The sequence below is a fragment of the Phoxinus phoxinus genome, assembly GCF_949152265.1.
Source record: "Phoxinus phoxinus genome assembly, chromosome: 21".
NCBI lineage: Eukaryota > Metazoa > Chordata > Actinopteri > Cypriniformes > Leuciscidae > Phoxinus > Phoxinus phoxinus.
The window spans coordinates 9,938,570-9,956,621 of record NC_136896.1 but is presented as its reverse complement, the minus strand read 5'-3'; the positions used below and the strand labels follow the sequence as shown (position 1 = coordinate 9,956,621).

At 35.6% G+C, this 18,052-nt stretch overlaps 3 protein-coding genes across 5 annotated transcripts; 2 read left to right on the top strand and 1 right to left on the bottom strand.

Moving 5' to 3' along the window:
- Positions 1-762: 762 nt before the first annotated feature.
- LOC306989963 (5-hydroxytryptamine receptor 3C) lies at positions 763-3,828 on the top strand. Its single transcript, XM_079596080.1, has 6 exons — positions 763-851; positions 1,054-1,223; positions 2,381-2,541; positions 2,641-2,848; positions 2,960-3,097; positions 3,174-3,828. Exons 1-6 carry the CDS (start codon positions 817-819, stop codon positions 3,476-3,478), a joined length of 1,017 nt encoding a protein of 338 aa, XP_079452206.1. The 5' UTR covers positions 763-816; the 3' UTR covers positions 3,479-3,828.
- A 67-nt stretch (positions 3,829-3,895) lies between these two features.
- On the top strand, positions 3,896-8,630 carry lrrc59 (leucine rich repeat containing 59). 2 transcript variants are annotated; one of them, XM_079596081.1, is made up of 8 exons: positions 3,896-5,027; positions 5,206-5,329; positions 5,521-5,580; positions 5,687-5,845; positions 5,943-6,047; positions 6,217-6,289; positions 6,868-7,059; positions 8,039-8,630. In XM_079596081.1, the coding sequence occupies exons 2-8, from the start codon at positions 5,231-5,233 to the stop codon at positions 8,293-8,295; spliced, it is 945 nt and encodes a 314-aa protein (XP_079452207.1). In that variant the 5' UTR covers positions 3,896-5,027; positions 5,206-5,230; the 3' UTR covers positions 8,296-8,630. The 2 variants fall into 2 exon arrangements, with proteins under 2 accessions (XP_079452207.1, XP_079452208.1); XM_079596082.1 differs by having other exon boundaries at positions 4,923-5,027; positions 5,128-5,329.
- A 443-nt stretch (positions 8,631-9,073) lies between these two features.
- nat9 (N-acetyltransferase 9) lies at positions 9,074-10,927 on the bottom strand. Of its 2 annotated transcripts, none has more exons than XM_079596083.1 (7): positions 10,869-10,927; positions 10,567-10,653; positions 10,370-10,479; positions 10,107-10,247; positions 9,974-10,033; positions 9,777-9,871; positions 9,074-9,570 (listed from the first exon to the last, which is right to left on the bottom strand). In XM_079596083.1, coding segments are annotated over exons 1-7 (654 nt in total). In that variant the 5' UTR covers positions 10,871-10,927; the 3' UTR covers positions 9,074-9,411. The 2 variants fall into 2 exon arrangements, with proteins under 2 accessions (XP_079452209.1, XP_079452210.1); XM_079596084.1 differs by having other exon boundaries at positions 10,733-10,924.
- Positions 10,928-18,052: the final 7,125 nt, after the last annotated feature.

Sequence of the window (18,052 nt, the reverse complement as noted above, 5' to 3'; positions counted from 1 at the left end):
CCCATCCATTTTCATCTTGCACTTTTATATAAATGCAGGCTGTGACTGGGACCAGTTGCCAGTCATCTGCTGAGGTGGTCTTCACTGAAAGTTGGATATGAGTTCTTTCCTTGTCTGTGTTACCTGTCTACTTTTTCTAATAGGTGAGTAAAGCTTCCACTTCCACCATTTAGTGCACAGACAATGGTCAGTTATTCTAAATATAAGCGTCCTGTTTGCAATGGCTAAATTGTATATGGGGCATCTACATTGGTTATTTACATCTAAATCTACTTACTGGCTTGCAGATGGAGTGTACCTTAAACAAGTATGCAGTAAGCAAGATGTGCTGGAATACTTAAATCTCACCAAAGGCAATGAGAAATTCACAACTTGCCGTCCTGCACTGGACTGGACACACCCCACTGTAGTGTATGTTGATATTTACCTCTACGGCATCCTTTCTATGGTATGACTGCGAACAGACTACAAATGTTCTAAAACTGCCACGATTTAAGTTGCATTTATTATTTTTTAATTTCTTTTATTTTTTGCAGATTGAAAAATCTCAAATCTTTGTACCTCTTTTATGGATGTCTGTGGTAAGTGTTAAACAGAAATCTGCAAATCTTCTAATTCGATTCATTGTATTGCATAATTGAAAAAAGAAGAAATATAAATACTGGTTAAAATAATTTAGCTGCTTAAAGGACGTTCATTAGCTCTAGATATGTATTTATTTATTTACACTTGCTCACTTAGAGCTGGAACAACGAACGAATCTATTGGGATCCTAAGGATTTCTGTGGCATTAAACATGTGACTTTACCAAAAGAGATGCTTTGGAAACCAGACCTCTATGTTCTTGAGACGTGAGTATAATGATATATCTATATATTTTTTCTTAATTGATATAATACACACATTATATTTAATGATGATTTTGAAAAAAAAGTACCTTGTTTATTAACCGTATAACATTGAGAGGAATGTACATATGGAAAATCTAAAATGTACGATGTACAGTATGTAGATTTGCTTTGACACAAACTCATCTCACCTGCAATGTTTCAGTGCAGAGAAGGAAGATGGACCACTGAACCCATTTTTGTATATTACTCATGATGGAAATGTGACAATGGAGGACGACCATAAAATTGTCAGCACCTGCACAATGAATGTGCACAAATTTCCTTTTGATACTCAAACCTGCCACATAACAGTGTCTTCAATTAATCACTCAGGTGAGTGCACACTTAAAAAGTAAATATTCATTAAAAATATGGACGCGTGATATTAAAACCTGGCTTTATAAAAAAAAAAAATTTTAAATATAAAATTATAAATATTTTCATGTTGGCATAAAATCGATAATTGACTAATATTAAAGTCTAAATAATTTTGTCTAAACAAAATAAAAACAAAACAAACTTTTAAATGCAACAAGTTAATTTAGGCATCATTGTAAAGTACAGTATGAAAAATGGATATTAATTTTGAGATTTGCTGAAGATTACATTTAACAGGTTGCAACTATAGACTAAGTGTTTTTAACTTCTAAATCTAAATGGGGAAACAAAGGGAAATAAGCTCATATATACAACATCGACCAATATATATTCAGAAGGCTATTGCTCAATATACAGATACATAAAAAAATCTGTTGGTACTAATATGTAGAATGAATGCTGATGAATCTTCTATACTTTTAGTGCATTCAAACTTGTGTTTACTTGCTTGTAGAGCTGCACACTTCTGAATAAAACAAGAATCACAATGTTGTTGTTGTTGTATTGTTCCAAAAAGAGATCACGGTTCTCCCACGATACCGAACAGACAACTAAACAAAACTACATATAATTTACTAGAGCTTCTGAAAAATGTTAATTGCTGCAGTCTATTTAAAATATTTAATGAATCTAAATTAACTACTTAAAAAATCTGTTTGAATGAATGATTCAATGACTCAATGTTTCATTACTGGATGAATCAGTGTTTTTTAATGAATCTATTGAATGAATGATTCAATGAAAAATATATTTTTAATTTTAAGAGTTACTTATCGCCACATGGTGGAGTAACGATGTAATCAATTCAATCGTTATTTGAAGCGCCACGCTACTTTCCAAAAGTGATTTACTCTACTTTGACTGCTACCGTAGACATTAGTGTTTACAACCGAACTATAAACTTTTACTGTGATCGTACTTGTTAAAGGTTTAATAGACACAGGCAAATCGTTTTCATTTAAGAATGAGATCGCGTGGTTGTTTGAATCGATTTTAACGATGAACCGTGCAGCTTTACTTGCTTGCCATATAATGTATCACTAAAGTATAATTGTACAAGTAGGCTATTCATAGTCACTCTGTACCAAGCTGCTTTCCTTTATGTGAAACAGATAAAGAAATAAAGCTGGTTCCTGCCTCCAATTCATCAAAAGCAACACAGGTAGCTCGGGAAAGCATATTAACCCAAGGAGAATGGGTATTCTTGAACATATCCGTCTCAATGGAAAAAGATCATTATGAGGGCCAAACATTTGACAGGATAAAGTACACGGTACTTATACTCATTTGGACAGTTTAGCATATTTCTTCTTTAATTCCAGAGATTATACCCTCAGATGTTTCACCTCTCTATTGTCTCCTTCCTCTTTAGATTTCAGTCAAAAGGATGCCCCTGATGCATTTCATCAATTTTCAGCTACCTATATTGTTTTTCCTCATTTTGGACCTAGCTTCTTTTTTCATACCAGATAGAGGGGAGAAACTGTGCTTCAAAGTAACTGTGCTACTGGGGATCTCTGTACTTTTGCTCATCCTAAATGACATCCTGCCATCCAAATCTAACAGATGTCCTCTGATTGGTAAGGGAGTTCACGGTTCAAGGAAATGTTCCTTAAAACCGAGAAGTATTTTCATATATCAGAGAGGTACATTTAGATTGTTTCATATAAACTCCCTCTTGTGTTCTGCAGCTACATATGTCATTGTCATCTTTTCCTTCATGTTGTTGAGTCTTCTGGAGACAATTTTGGTGATATACTTAATAAATATGAGCTCTGAACAAGACACTAAGTGGGTTCAGAGACCTGAAGATCTCAACTGTGAAACGGGTATGTATGCACATCTTTCACAGCAAAAAGGAAACTGAACTGACTTTACTCTCATATGACTGTATTTTTCTTTCAGATAAATGCAAAGGAGACAGCAGTGATGATCACATCTGTTATTCTGTAATGGAGGCTCCTCTAGAGACTCCGATGTTGAAGGAAATATACAGCAAAGAAAAAATGAATGACATGCACTTATTGCAGATGATCCTGGAAGAGCTTCAGACTATTAAACAGACTCTTCCTCCCCTTACTTTAAAAGCCCAAACTGGTCAGAAGTACTTAGGAATGGTCAAATGCATTAACAGGCTTTTCTTTGTGGTTTATCTCATCTCAATTTCTCTCTTTCTTGGTTTTATTTTTCGAGAGTGGAAAGTTGAGTAATTTGAGACTCTAAAATTGAGCTGAATACTCAAATTAGTGCATGCATATAACATACATTTTGTCTTCCTGCATAGTGTTATTCTAGAAAGAGCTGCAGCATATAATGATCTTGTGGTACTTTTTATCCTCGGTACCTCGCAATATGCCTAGCTTTGTAAACTATACTGTGTTTATAATGCGAAATAAAGCATGCATATTGTGACAAAACCTGACACAAAATGAATGCATTCTCTCTGACGGAACCAAAATTATGTTTTACATGGTAAATTTCTGTACTGGAGTGAATTAATGAAAACAGCATTCATGTAAAAAGGGAATGTGGTTACATTATCATATCAATTGATGCCACGACCTCTGAATATTGACTTTTTTTATTTTTAGATTTGACATGGGAATTTTTTTTGAATTTTTTAAAAACATTTTTGAACATTCAAATTGTCGATTGAGCCACTTTTAAACAAGTCCTTCTTGGCTCATGAACATTAATTACGTGGCAAGACGCTCAAGAAAGCTTTGCAAGCAATCCTAGCATGTCCTGTTTAATATTCATAATAAGCTCTCATAAATAGCACATTTTTGAGTGGCAAATAAGCTGGTACAATTTAACGTCCTATTGAAAATCGTATACAATACCATCAAATGTTTGGAATAATTACGAATTTTTTTATGTTTTTGAAAGAAGTCTCTTATACGACAGAGAACATACTAGACTGTTTAATACTCTACTAATTTATTCCTGTGATGGCAAAGCTGAATTCTCAGCATCATTACTCCAGCCTCATTCTAATATGCTGATTTGCTGCTAAAAAAAACCCCCTCTTATTATCATCAATGTTGAAAACAGATGTGCTGCTTAATATTTCTGTGATTTTTTGTTAAATACTACCACTCCAAAGTTTGTGGTAAAACAATATTAGTAAAAAAGTAAAAAGAAAATAAATCACTTTTATATTTAGCAAGGATGCATTAAATTTAACAAAAGAGACGAAGACAGCCTATGTTACAAAATATTTTTACTTGAATAAATGTTGTTCTTTTGAACTTGTAATTCATCAAAGAATAATCAATAAAATAAAATACGTACCACGGTTTGCACAAAAATATTAAGCAGCAAAAACAGTTATTTTAAATTGTAATTATATTTTACAATATTACTGTTTTTACTGTATTTTTTTATCAAATGAGCGCAGCCTTGGTGAGAGAGAGCATACGATACTTATTTATAAAACATTACAATATTTGAATTACCGGTTTTCCGACGTTTTGACCGCTAGTGATCCCCCTTTCCCCGTTCTCCAAAAATCCAAACAGGCCTAGTGGCCTACTAACAAGCGCGAGTGGCAATGACCTCCAAACGCCAGATGGCGCTCACAGCGGGCGCTCATCCAGAGACGAGACACGCAGTCACTCAGCTGCGCCTCCTGGCACGCGCGAGCAATGACGTGGATTTTCACCCATTGTAAGTGCGAAATATTTGTGAACTCACTGCATTCAACTAACGTTACACCACTGCAGTGGGTCTGGACTGTTTCTTACCGTCTGTAACAAGGTAATAACTTTCATTCATTACAAATAGACATAACATCATAAAGCTGCTGTTTTACGTCAACTTTAATAATGAAAACTCTTATTTTGCCCTTACTATCTAGCTGTCAAAACTTGCTTCCACGTGAATGCGTTAGTGGCATTGATTGCTGATCATACGTATATTTTTATTCATTGTCCAGTGAGGAGCAGCACAATCACATCAACATGATTAAAGGCAAAGTTGAAAACATTAAAGACAAAATTGATGGCAACGAGCTTGATTTGAGTCTCAGTAACCTTACAGAAGTGCCAGTAAAGGAGCTGGTAAGCAACTTAGTTTAACTTTCCAATTATCAGGAGTGTACCTTCAATATATATATATATATTTTTGACGTTTCTTTTTAAGAATATAGATTAATTCCTCCACTTTAGCTTAATTGTATTCATTCAGCATAACATACGTGGGCAAAGTGTGTGAAAAACATTGAAAACTAAAATAATTGTTTTCTGTGCAGGCTGCCTTTCCGAAGGCAACGTTTTTGGATCTGTCCTGTAATAATCTAACGACCCTGACTGTAAGTAACAACTGTAAATAAATAATAATAAAAATAAAAAAACAGCTGGATTTTCTGTAAGTTGTGCTTTCTTTAATGATTTATGCTGTTTTTGTTACCTCACCAGCCTGAATTCTGTAGCTTGACTCATCTTATCAAAATTGACCTGAGCAAAAACCAGCTCGTTTGCTTACCAGAAGAAATCGGACAACTCATTAATCTCCAGCACCTGGATTTATACAACAATAAACTGAAACAGCTTCCCGTGGGCTTCTCACAACTCAAGGTGCCATGGCCTCAAACATCCCCTGTAATATTATATCATGCCATTTGCTGTCTTATGTTGTACTTATCAGTATCATTTGGTAATTTGTCTGTTGTAGAGTCTGAAATGGCTGGATCTGAAGGATAACCCATTGGAGTCAACACTGGCCAAGGCTGCAGGCGATTGCTTGGATGAGAAGCAATGCAAACAGTGTGCATCCAGGGTGAGTAAAGTGCTCAGATGCAAAAATGTTAGAGATCAGTATTTTACAGTATAAAACAAAGCTTATTCACCACATAGTCAAAGTTTTGCAACAATTCCAAATTCACAAATGATTATTGATTACGCATTACTACTATATTCACAAATTATTTGGTTTTGTCTATGTCCAGGTTCTCCAGCACATGAAGGTACTGCAGGAAGAAGCAGATAAGGAACGAGAACGTCGATTGTTAAAAGAGAGAGGTAGGGAGTCCAATACATCTACAGCTTTAAATGTATTTTGTAGTCTTTTTTTTTCTTTCTGTTTTAATATTTTCCCTCATTACAAATTATATTATGAGCATTCTAATTTGAGCACAACATTAAAGTCACCATGAAATCAAAATTGACCATCCTTTTTTAATAGAATATTACAGCATTTATTATAAATGATTTATCTGTAAACATCTTGGTGCACAGATAATATTGGTGCGAGGGCGGGACAACCTGTCACTCACATGAGATCACAGCAATAGCAACCCACCACCATCCAATCAATTCCCAATGGACAAGTCCAGCACTCATTTTTTTTCTTGTTTGAGAAGCAGTTTCACTCAAATATACGGAAGAAAAGACTATCACAACTTCCGTTTCATGCCGAATTTAGTTTAGAATTTTCTCTCCCTATTTGCCTTCCGTAGACAATTTACAATCTATCTAAATATTTATTCCACATTTTACATAATAACTGTTCTTTGTTTTTAAAACATTTTATTTGTATACTTTTTTTATTAATGATGAAAATGATGTATTAAGTTTATAATTAGTTTTTTGCCTTACAGAACAAGAAATGAAAAAAGAAGCTAAGCAGAGGGAAAAGGAGGCCAGGGAAAAAGAAGCACAGAAAAAGAAAAAGGCTGAAGAGAAAGAGAGGAAGAGAAAGGAGTATCAAGCTCAGATGGCTGCTCTTGCTGCACAAGAACAACAGAAAAAGAAGAAGGAAGAGAAGAAAAAGAAAGCTGCTCAAAATCAAGGTACAATTTATCTAGCCTGGCATGAGACTCCATCACTTTACATCATATACTCACTACTTGATGTTCATAAAATGCTGAAGCATTTTAATCTACTCTACTGTTCAAAAGTTTGGGGTCAGTAAGATTTTTGAAACCATTCTGTTATGCTCACCAAGGCTGCTAAAAAATACAGTAAAACAGTAATATTGTGAAATATTATTATGTCATTTATTCATGTGATGGCAAAGCTGAATTTTCAGCATCATTACTTCAGTGTCACATGATCCTTCAGAAATCATTTTAATATGATGATTTGGTGCTCATGAAACATTGCTTATTATTATTAATGTTTAAAACCGTTTTTGTGGAAACCATGATTCATTTGTCAGGATTTATTTTAAAGTCCCCCAGCAGTCAATAATTGTTTCCCTTAAAACCAATCCTTTGATCACCAAAACAACATATTTAAACATTTTTCCTGTAAAAAATAGAATATTCATGTCTTAAAATAGCTTGAATGTATCTACACCCTTGCACCATTTAGTATGTGCAGAACCATGAATATGCAAATAAGCCCCGCCTCCACTCACTCATACAGGCTCATCTACAAGTAGTAGTGTGTTATGTATCGCTCTCTACTACGTCGGACACGTAACTAATTAATATATGATTTCAAACTCTGTTTTTGAGATTGTCTTTTTTTCCCACTGCAGATTTAATGAGTAAATACTCAGCAATGGTGTTGACTTATGAATTTGCACATGGTTTGTCTTAAAGCATATTAAAAAAACACCACATTGACATACAAACATTAAAATCTTGATTTTAAATAGATTTTTTTTGTAACAATAAATGTCTTTACTGTCACTTTTGAACAATAATATATTTAAAAAATATATATACTAACCCCAAACATTTGAACGGCAGTGTTTTTACAGCAATGTTAATATAATGTTTGTTTGATGCTTTTATTGTATGCTCTACACTACCTTCACTACAGGTAAAAAGACAGCGTCAGAGTCTGTGCCCAAAGCCAAGCGCTCCATCTGCTCCCTGTTCTTCTCTCTGCTCATAAAACTCCTTCTCCTGCTAATTGTGGGAGTATCAAGCGTATTAGCCGTTTGTCAGTTGACTGAACTGAGGAAGGAGGCGTTCTGTGTTCCACTCAACATTCACTTTGAGGAGACCGTGAGGTGGGCACAGGGTCTGGAGGTCGTGCAGCAGGTCATTCAGAAAATGTCTGATTTCAGAACATAAGACTGTCTCTGATAATGATCCATCTTGCTGCGGATCTGAGCCTTTCAGGCAACACAATGGGACCAAGTCACAGACCTGTCTGCAGAAATTCCTATGGAATTGTTATTTTTTTCCCCCCCATTACTGCATCTTTTTAAAAACTGTAATAATCCATGCGATAACTATGGACCAGTCTGTGAATGGAAATCCTGCTTGTATGTCTTTAACTGCCAAAACAGCAAAGGAAAATGAAGTTAAGGACTTCAAGAAACAGTTGATGAATAATAATATGTGCAACCTTTGGAGTCTTATGTAATACTGTTTCACAACATCTTATAATAAAAGATTTGAACGATTTTGATTTAATAGCTCACACGTTTGCTGTCCCTGTGCTACAGGTAGTAAAAGCAAAATCAAACCCAGCTCTCTATATTTAGGTAAGTGTTTTATCAGGACGTTAGAATCATTTTGGAATCAGCTTTTTAAAGAAACAACATTGAGATCATAAAACCAGTATCATTATTTATTATAAGCATTAATGGACCACAAACTTGTTTTCAAGACTACTTTTGTATTGCAAGGATGATAAATGTCATAAATTGACTACAACACAAATAACTGACATAAGATACAAACTTTTTCATATGTATCTTGTATATACTCACAAAGAACTACAATAATATTATAAGCAACAAAAATATAACAAATATAATTTATATCTATTTTTTTTCTACATCAATTAATTTTAAAACAACATGCGGTATGCAAATAATATGCAGTTAAAAGTTTTAGATTTGAGTTTACAGTTTTATGCTTTTTTTTTTATTTCCATGCCTTATTAGGTTAAAATCACAATACAATAATAACAATTACAATGATACAGTATTGAATGTCTGGCTGTGTTGACTTGAGTCATCACATTTAATTCTGAATTTAAAAAAATTCAGAAATATTTTGCCACACATACAGTATAAGAATGCGATAAACATTAAAAGATGTCACCTACTAGAGGTACTTCAGCTTTCTTTGACACAATGAATGATTAATATTTCATATTGAGATGCACCGTAGGGCTTTTTTCTTTAGATGGAGCCTTCTACAAATCTTTAACCATTTTTCCATTTCAAGGCTGTATATTCACAGAGATAATGGTGTGAATGTTGCCTGTCTACTGTCCCGGGCCTTCCCATACTCCCTCTGCAGCATGAAGTCCATGTTTCCAAACACATGCTTCTGTAAAGCCTCGTTCACAGTGACCCCAAGAGTGACCTCCTGAAAGACTTCACTGACGGAGAGCTGCAGAGACAAAAAATAAATGCAATATTGGAGAATTAGTTAAGGTACAAAAATCCCAAACAGTTCAAATTAACTATATATATAGTTTTGAAATTTATAATTCAAAATGTAATTTATTTTTAGCTGTACTCCAGTCTTCAGGTGTCGCATAATCCCACATGTATAGGGAGTTGAATAATTCCTAAATTTAGTCCATTCATTCTCACCTCTCGAAAGTGGAATTTCTTAAACATGGCGATGCTTATTTTGTTATCCAAACCAATCTTGACTTCAAACTTTCGAATTCCAAGTTTATGGATACCTGTTGAGGCAAATCATCAACAACAAAAAAACACAGTACATATATAGAGTAGTTACTAATAGTACTACTACTAATAATATATTTTTATCAGCTCCATCCTACCATAGCACATCATCATGCGTGTTACTTCTTTCCCAAGTCCCTTTCCTCTGTAGCAGGGCACTAAAAATGACTTAATGTTACTAAAAGATCACAGTCAATCTGAATGTATTAAAAGCACTGCAACCTTTATAACCTGCAATCATAATCTCCAGTTCAGCCAGGGAAGGATCGCTGGGGTCAGTGAGGAAAATGTTGACATCTCCCACCATGCACTCTTGCTCCGGTATACTCGGATCTGCCCATTTCTGCTTATCCAAAATGATGAAGGTGCACTCTGTGAGAAAAAAAATGCATTTGAATGAAAATAGAAATATATAAGGGGTAATACTGACAATCTGCTTGAATGTCAACAGGACACTAACAGGAAAAATGTGCATGTGTAAGGTGGAAGCTCACTGTCATCATCTTCTCTCCAGTCTCTTTGCATGTCATACTCCTGCTCCAGTGTCAGAGGCTCTGATGCAGTCAGCTTCTGCAGTTCAGGAGAGCACATCCACTGATGATACCTGAAAATACGGGGAAGATTAGGTTAGAATGAACTGACACTACAACCACCAGACACGAGATCACATACTGGATCTACTAATACATACCTGGGAACATGATCTGCATTGTAAGGTACCAATACAACATTTCCCCCCTCCAGTAATGTATCTTCATTTATCCTCATTATAAGCAGCCTGTAACATAAAGTGTTTTAAGGCACATAACATAGTTCTATAACGTTATAGCAATTTAGCATTTTTGTTATCGTCATACCTCGGATTCAAACTCGAATACAGAATGGTCTCTCAAATAATGTCCATCAGTTTAATTTACGTACACATTCAACGACCCATAATACACTAAAAAAGATCGTATCACAACATTACGAGTTTCAATGATTTCAACTCACATAAACAGCGGCGCATATGAACTACGTCATCAGCATGAGTTGAAACCATAGACTGTAAAAAAAAAGAAAAAAAATAGAAAAGTAAAGTCCACGTTTTTATTCTGAAACACGAGAGGGCGCACGATTACAGCTTTTCGCTTAAAATGTTCGTGCTGTCGGAATTATCATAAATACTAGTTTCCTAGATAAACAATTGCACATGAACGCCCTTTCAAATCAAAATTTGAATGCGACAAGCTCGTAATCACGCATTCAGAAGTGGGGAGAAGGACATTTCTGAGAGCACGTGAAGGCAGCATTAATTCAGATTTTGTAATGTGTAGACTAATTAAATATTAAATATAATTTCATTTTTAGTCTTAAAATAATTGCTAAACCACATAGCATTCCCTACAAAATAGGCTATAAATACAATTCAATGGACAATTTATTCATTTGCACATTGTCTTAGACATGGTAATGATTTTAAACGTGTTTCCCCCCTGTGTTCTCAATATCACTTTTTCATCTTTGTAAATGCGATTCTTAATGACATCATTATCCAGGAAGTGACATAATTTTGGAGGGGAAAAAGTAGCACTAGAAAATATTGGAAATTTATTTTGTGCTGTTTTGTGCTTTTCGTTGGTTTCTCTTAGGCTACTTTAGGCCTTTCTCTCATCTTGAGAAAATCACAGAAATAGGGTGATATCAGAATTTTAAAAGATTGTTGAAGACATATCTCCCAATCAACAGACATGTTTTATTATACAGGAAAATTAAGTGAACAAATTTGATTACTGCAATATTAATTCATGATGTTCAAATGACAGATGTAGTCCTGCCTGCAGTTCCAGTTTATCATACATGCTCTCTGGATTATATTATTCTTATCATATTTCTGTTAAAGGTGGGGTATGTAATTCTCTTTTTTGGCCATTTTTTCAAAATCACTTAAAATCCTATTCCTAACCCACTTACAGCCACTGAGTTAGAAGCACTGAAATAAAAATTAAGCAATTTAATCATCTGTGGAACGGGCAGGACTCGAAAAACTCCAGCCAATCATTTCCAAGACCACCAAGAATCATTGGACAGTAAGTGTGTCAATCAATCGGTCGTACCATCCCCCCCTCCCCCCATCCATGTCCATGTTCTTTGAATGGGTGGAGTCAAAGGAAAGAAGGTAGGACCATTTGAGTTGTGTATTTTCAAAATATGCCAGCCGTTTTGCAAATCACATACCCCACCTTTAAGTTGTACCTTTTTTTAAACCAAATTATGCTCTACACAAAAAGGAAAGTTCTGTCATAGTTTTCTCTCCCTGATGTTGCTCTCATGCTTTTAGTAAGTTATTATTTTGCTGCCATTTTCCCATAAGTGAAAGAGAACTAAATAAGGAAAAAAAAGTGTGCTATTTTCCACATTCTCTGAAGTTATACGGCTGTTTTTGTTTGTGTACAATTTCTTCTTCTATGTTGTGGTGCAAACAGCACTTCTGAGTAATGTAACCTGAAGAAGCTTTTGCCATATTATAGACGTCATTGGTTCTTGCGTGTATTATAAATGCAGCGGATTTTAATGTACAAAGCCATTGCATGCCTTTAAATGAATATGATGTTATGTGGCACTTTTATGGCAGCTCAAAAAAAAGAAAAAAGATCAATGTATAGTGGACTAGTGTAGGCGTCACACTCTCCTGGTATTCAGGTTACATGTAATCAGACTTGACATTATATTTACACTCATCCACAAAATTATTTATTCTGCTTAGGCCTATATATCATATTTCCGTTGGGATCTTTTTATTGTACTCAAATAAGGCACAGGGCGAGCAGTGTTGGAGGCCAACTTCATTTTGAAAAGGGCAGTTTGTCATGTATCAGAGTGAGCAGGGCAGCTCTATTCTTAAAGTGACCAGTTCATATGTATTTCCCTTCACCCCTGTCTGAAGTGACACTTTTTATGGACAAATGGCTCATTCGCCACTGTGTTTCTGTCATCGCCCTCATGCCAGTCATCGATGGCGTGACGGTGAAGAGCCATCACTCAGTGCTAATGAAAGGGATTCATTCAGCTCACCCACTAGGAAAGCGTCTACCTTTCCTCTTCTCTTAAATTAGTCTAATAGAGTCCCCTCAGTCTGCCTTCCTCTGCGGTAATGAATTAAGTGACAGTGAAGAGGCCATAAGTACGTGGGGTCCTGCGGGAGCCGCCTGTGAGATAGACGCTCAAGAGGACAAGACGATCCGTCTCTCTCTCGTCGCTCTCCATCCTGTTGATGTGCCTGTAGACACAAATAAACACAGAGCAGGTTGACAGGTAGACAGTCGGGTTTAGTAGGGTGAGCTGAGGGAAAGATTTATTTTATTGACACACTTTTTTCCTCAAAAAAACTAGCATGAGGTGATTGTTCTTGGAGGCCTAATTAATATTTCCCAACTTAATGATCCTTCCCGATATGCCTTGTTGTTACGCCGCAGGAAATACACGGGAGAAATCAACAGAATTATTTGAATGGAGAGTCATGATTGATGAATGTCTTCTCTTGTAATTTCAGAAATCTGCTGACGGTGTGTCATTTATTGTGACGGCTTTATAAGCAGTAATGCATGGAGCATCTGTCATATAGGCCATCTTGTGTCTAACAGCAGGCAAAGGATGGTTTTGTTCAAATTAAACATGTCAGTTTTCCCACAGACTCTATCATTACCTGCTAAGTGTGTGTCATGATCATGTCAACTAAATAGAGCTTCACAGTCCCGCCCACAGCCCGAGAGGGCTCTGGTGCCGGAAGTAAATTTCCCATTCATTTCTCCCATTGACTTTTGGAAAAATCCGTATCTAAAGAGTTTTAGAGCATGTCTGAGGATAACCAGCTATGGCTGAACTCATAAGCATACAACATATCATTTCGAGTAAAAAAACGAAGAGAAAATCCAAAAAAAGGCAAAGGTACAAGACTGTGTACATATTTTCATTTCCGAGCGAAGGAACTACTCATCCCATAAACCACCGCGCCTCACTGAAGTCGACTGAAGCCAACCGCGAAAGAGCCTTTTGAGTGAATTTTATATAGTAAATGTGTAGTTAATAGCAGTTATTTCAGTAATAATCGTGTAAATAAAAATAATAATATATTGTGTGCGTGTGTGAAAGCGGTTAACGATAGCGTTAGCAACATGGTGCAGCTCAGTCATCAACACACGTGTGTTCAGTCAGTGTGTAACGTTAGTTTGTGTGTTTATTTCAAAGCCCTTTATGACACAGGACACTCAGCTGACAGGACAGGCTGAGGTCCATGCTCATTTTCATGATGTTATAGTTCATCCTTGATTGTAATAACATTTTATGTATTTTCTTAATATCCACAACAAGTGAAAATTAAAAAGTGATGGTCAGCAAACCAGAAAGTGCACAGCGCCACCGGTCTGATGCATGGACCGGTGCATGGTCTGCTCTTGGACCGTCATATTCAGTTTATTAACTTGCCATGAATTATTACACAAATGTTCAGTAAATGCATGAAGAGGTAACGTTATGCCTAGGCTTAATATTGTTTTGACAGTGGCATCATAAAATGCTTGATATGACTCATACCATATGAAGGCTACAGTAGCCTATCTAAAGTGAACGATAAGTAAGGGATAATGTAAAGGTTGTTATAGCGAATACAACTCGCGAAAGGCTGATTAACGTTATGAGCCCGAAGCGAAGCCTGAAGGGAGTTGTATTCGCTATAACAACCAACTCGCTATACATTATCCCGCTTATTACATGGCTACCTACCAAATAAATAAATAATTTGACACAAAATATAAATTTAAAAAGAAATGTATTGATTTAAAACTATTTATATGGCTTCCGCTAAAGAAAACACTCCGTTCAGACCTACTGTCTATGGTTCAGACGGGCTCTGGTCTCTACTGTTAGAGTCCTGCTTCCATGGCAACGCTCTGACCTTCGCGGGGTTTACACGACATCCACCAATCAGATGCATCACTGAGGGATTGTGGGATTGTTTAGGATTGTGGGTAATGAAGTACTTATCCAAGACATCGCGAATAAAAGGCATTTATCTCAAATCAAGGTTAGTGCCCCATGAACTTTTGGCGTTTATATGAGCATATACAATCGCTTAGTACAGCCGTTGCTGGTTTTAAGTCTACCATGTATGGTTACGTTTTTATGGCTTATACCCCAAATGTCTATGGAGAAATTGTATTGAATTTTTACTTCCGGCACCGGCTGTGGGCGGGACTGTGATGCTCTATTGGGGGAAACATATAGAGGAGATTTCCTTGTATTGTTGTCACAGAAACAGGTATTGGGAGTACAGGGGTTGTTGTCACACATGAAAGGGCCAGATCTTAGTAAAGTCTGTTTTCTATAGCAATGGCATTGTATATTGGTTTCAAACACCTCAATCAAGAAATCATTCTTGAGTTCAGAAATCATTTTAATATTCTGATTTTGGTGCTCAAAAAACATTATAAATTACATAATTTAACATTAGGAATGGGAATGTCTTCACTGTCACTCTTGATCAATTGATTACATATTTGCTCAATAAAAATATAAATTTCCTTTAAATAAAATCTTACTGATTGCAAGATTTTAAACAGTGTCAATTTCACATATTCGCATATAAAGGGTATTTATTTTAAAATGTTAAAAATATTTCATTTTTAAACAATTTGATATGAGTCACATAGCTTTTTACATTCTCTCTTAATTGGTTTTCTATTTCATGTTAACTGACAAATGGCACCTTCTGTTGTGACAACTTACCCCACACTGTGCTCCACAGTGTTACAAACTTGAATGTTGTGTTTTTTCATGGGTAAAATGTTCAACAATTTTTTTTTGCTAGTCAAGACTTTAAGGAACACCCCTGTCCAGAAATTGAATTTCAGAAATAAAGCTATGAAATATGATTGAAAAAGTCTGACATCTAGCCTCAGAGAACTTCAAGACACATTTCTTACCCATATAAGAGAATAAGAACTACACTGAATAATACGACAATTACTATTTATCGCATCCTTCATAAGCCCTTCACGATAAGCCCCGCATCTATCCTTCATAAGTTGCTGGGACACTGATATGCAAAATCTTGACTTGAAATATCCCCTCAGTTTATTCCATCAGGAGATGAATGCAAATGTTAACATACTCAGACTCTGATGTGAATTGTAATTTTCTCATTTCTTGTTGTTTCTATTTTGCATCATGCAAAAAAAAAAAAAAAAGAACTACTCATTCTTTGCCCTGAAACCATATAAAGGAATAAATGTAAGGTAAATTGGTGTGAAATTTGGTTTCGGAAGTTATTATGTTTATGAAAAGCGGCTGTTGTAATTTCTGTTTTTTTTTCTGCAATTCTGATGCATATTAAACACATCCTGTTATAGCATGGTTGATTTTCAGACGCGCACCTCTGTGTCATTGGCTGCTTTGAAATATATGTCTAAATCCTGTCCAAAGGTGGAAGCAAAACCATTGCAAGGACTAGAAACGGTTCAGAGACATTATCACTTATATCACTTATATTAAATACTGTATGACAGTCACAACCCAGAACTGTGTGCTGGAGCTTCATGCACTATAAAGTATACAGCAAGAAATCAGGCATGATTTACAAGTGAAATATAATGCTATATTGATTTCTCTCCTGATATGTTCCCTTATTATGTTTAATTTAAGCTGGAAATTTTTATGTTACACCACAACATTCATTTAAAAGCCAAATGAAACTTTTGCTGCACTGTTGATACAAATGCAAATGAATCCATTAAAGTTTAATAGCCTAAAACTATTGCAAACCTTCTCAGAGTACAACTGAGCATAATTACACTCGTGTTTTATTATTGCATATCTGATGTTTGTCGCAATAATTTCCATAACTCAGATGGCATGAGTTTGGTTTTCTCCCTACATAAAATTAAGCTCAAAGCATTAGAGTATTTGTCATACAAGTTTTCTAGGCTTTGAATGTTTCCAAAAAATATATTTGCATTTATTTAAATATGTTCCATATTCAACTATTTGGCATAAAAAATAAAATATCAAACAAAAAATTTTAATTAAATTTTTTTTGGTGTAATTAACAAAGCCGTTAAGTCTTAAACTTCTGTCAGATTTTATTAACAGTCTTAAGCTCTTAATATGCTGTCGCTATTATGAATTTAATTACATATCTGGGGAAGGGATGTTCATCGGAAATGGATAATACATTTGGAGATAAATTAAGAACACTTTACAATATATTAACAATCTTAATATATTACACATCAGGTGGCAGGGAGTGGTTCAGGTTTAGAAGACTTTTAGTTTATTTAATAAACTTTAAGAAGTACAGTACAAAAAGTTTCAAGCCGTGGAACACGGTCACATGGCTTTGAACCTACGTATGACCGACCTCGATTATTAGCAGCAGGATATGATGTCACGCTCTTGGCTTCTGTTTTTTAAAATAGCAGACATGGGGCTTGACTTGGGTTGTCAGTTCATACAGACATTCACTTTTGCTCTGCATTTGTCCTTGAGATATGAAGGAACTTGTTTAAATATTAATTACTGAACATGACGTTTGATTGCATAGTCACTTTAATTGAAGAATCTCTGTGCCAGTTTTACTACTGCAACTTTCAGGAGCGGTATCTCTCATTGATCCACCTTCACAAGTTTATGCTCTGATATTTTTCATATTGTCATTTATGTTATCTCTAATGAGATACATGTTTTAGCATGGCCGGGTTTCCTGCATTTAGGAGACTTTTTGGAGGTATTGAGACATTGTGATGGCGTAGTGGGAGTGCAGCAGGATGACGTGGCAGATGGTTTATTAGAGCTGATCTCAGCTGGAAGGCCTGAATTACTGAGGGGACGGTGACACTCTCACAGCCTGTTGCGAGACACACACGCACACACACGTCGTGGACACAACTTGGCCACTCACTGATCCCATAAAGCGTTTCCAGATCACACAGTGATCTCAATGACCACATATGCTGGATACGTATTCATCATGCGCAAACATGATAACCACTGTCCATTCACGAAAAGTTATGTACAATTCTGAGCTTTTTTTCTTTTTTTTGCAAAGGCGAATACTTGGCAAAGTTTTTACTCTTTTTATCTCCAAATATTCACTATGTTTCACTATATACACTAGCATTCAACAGTTTGAGGTCAGGAACAGT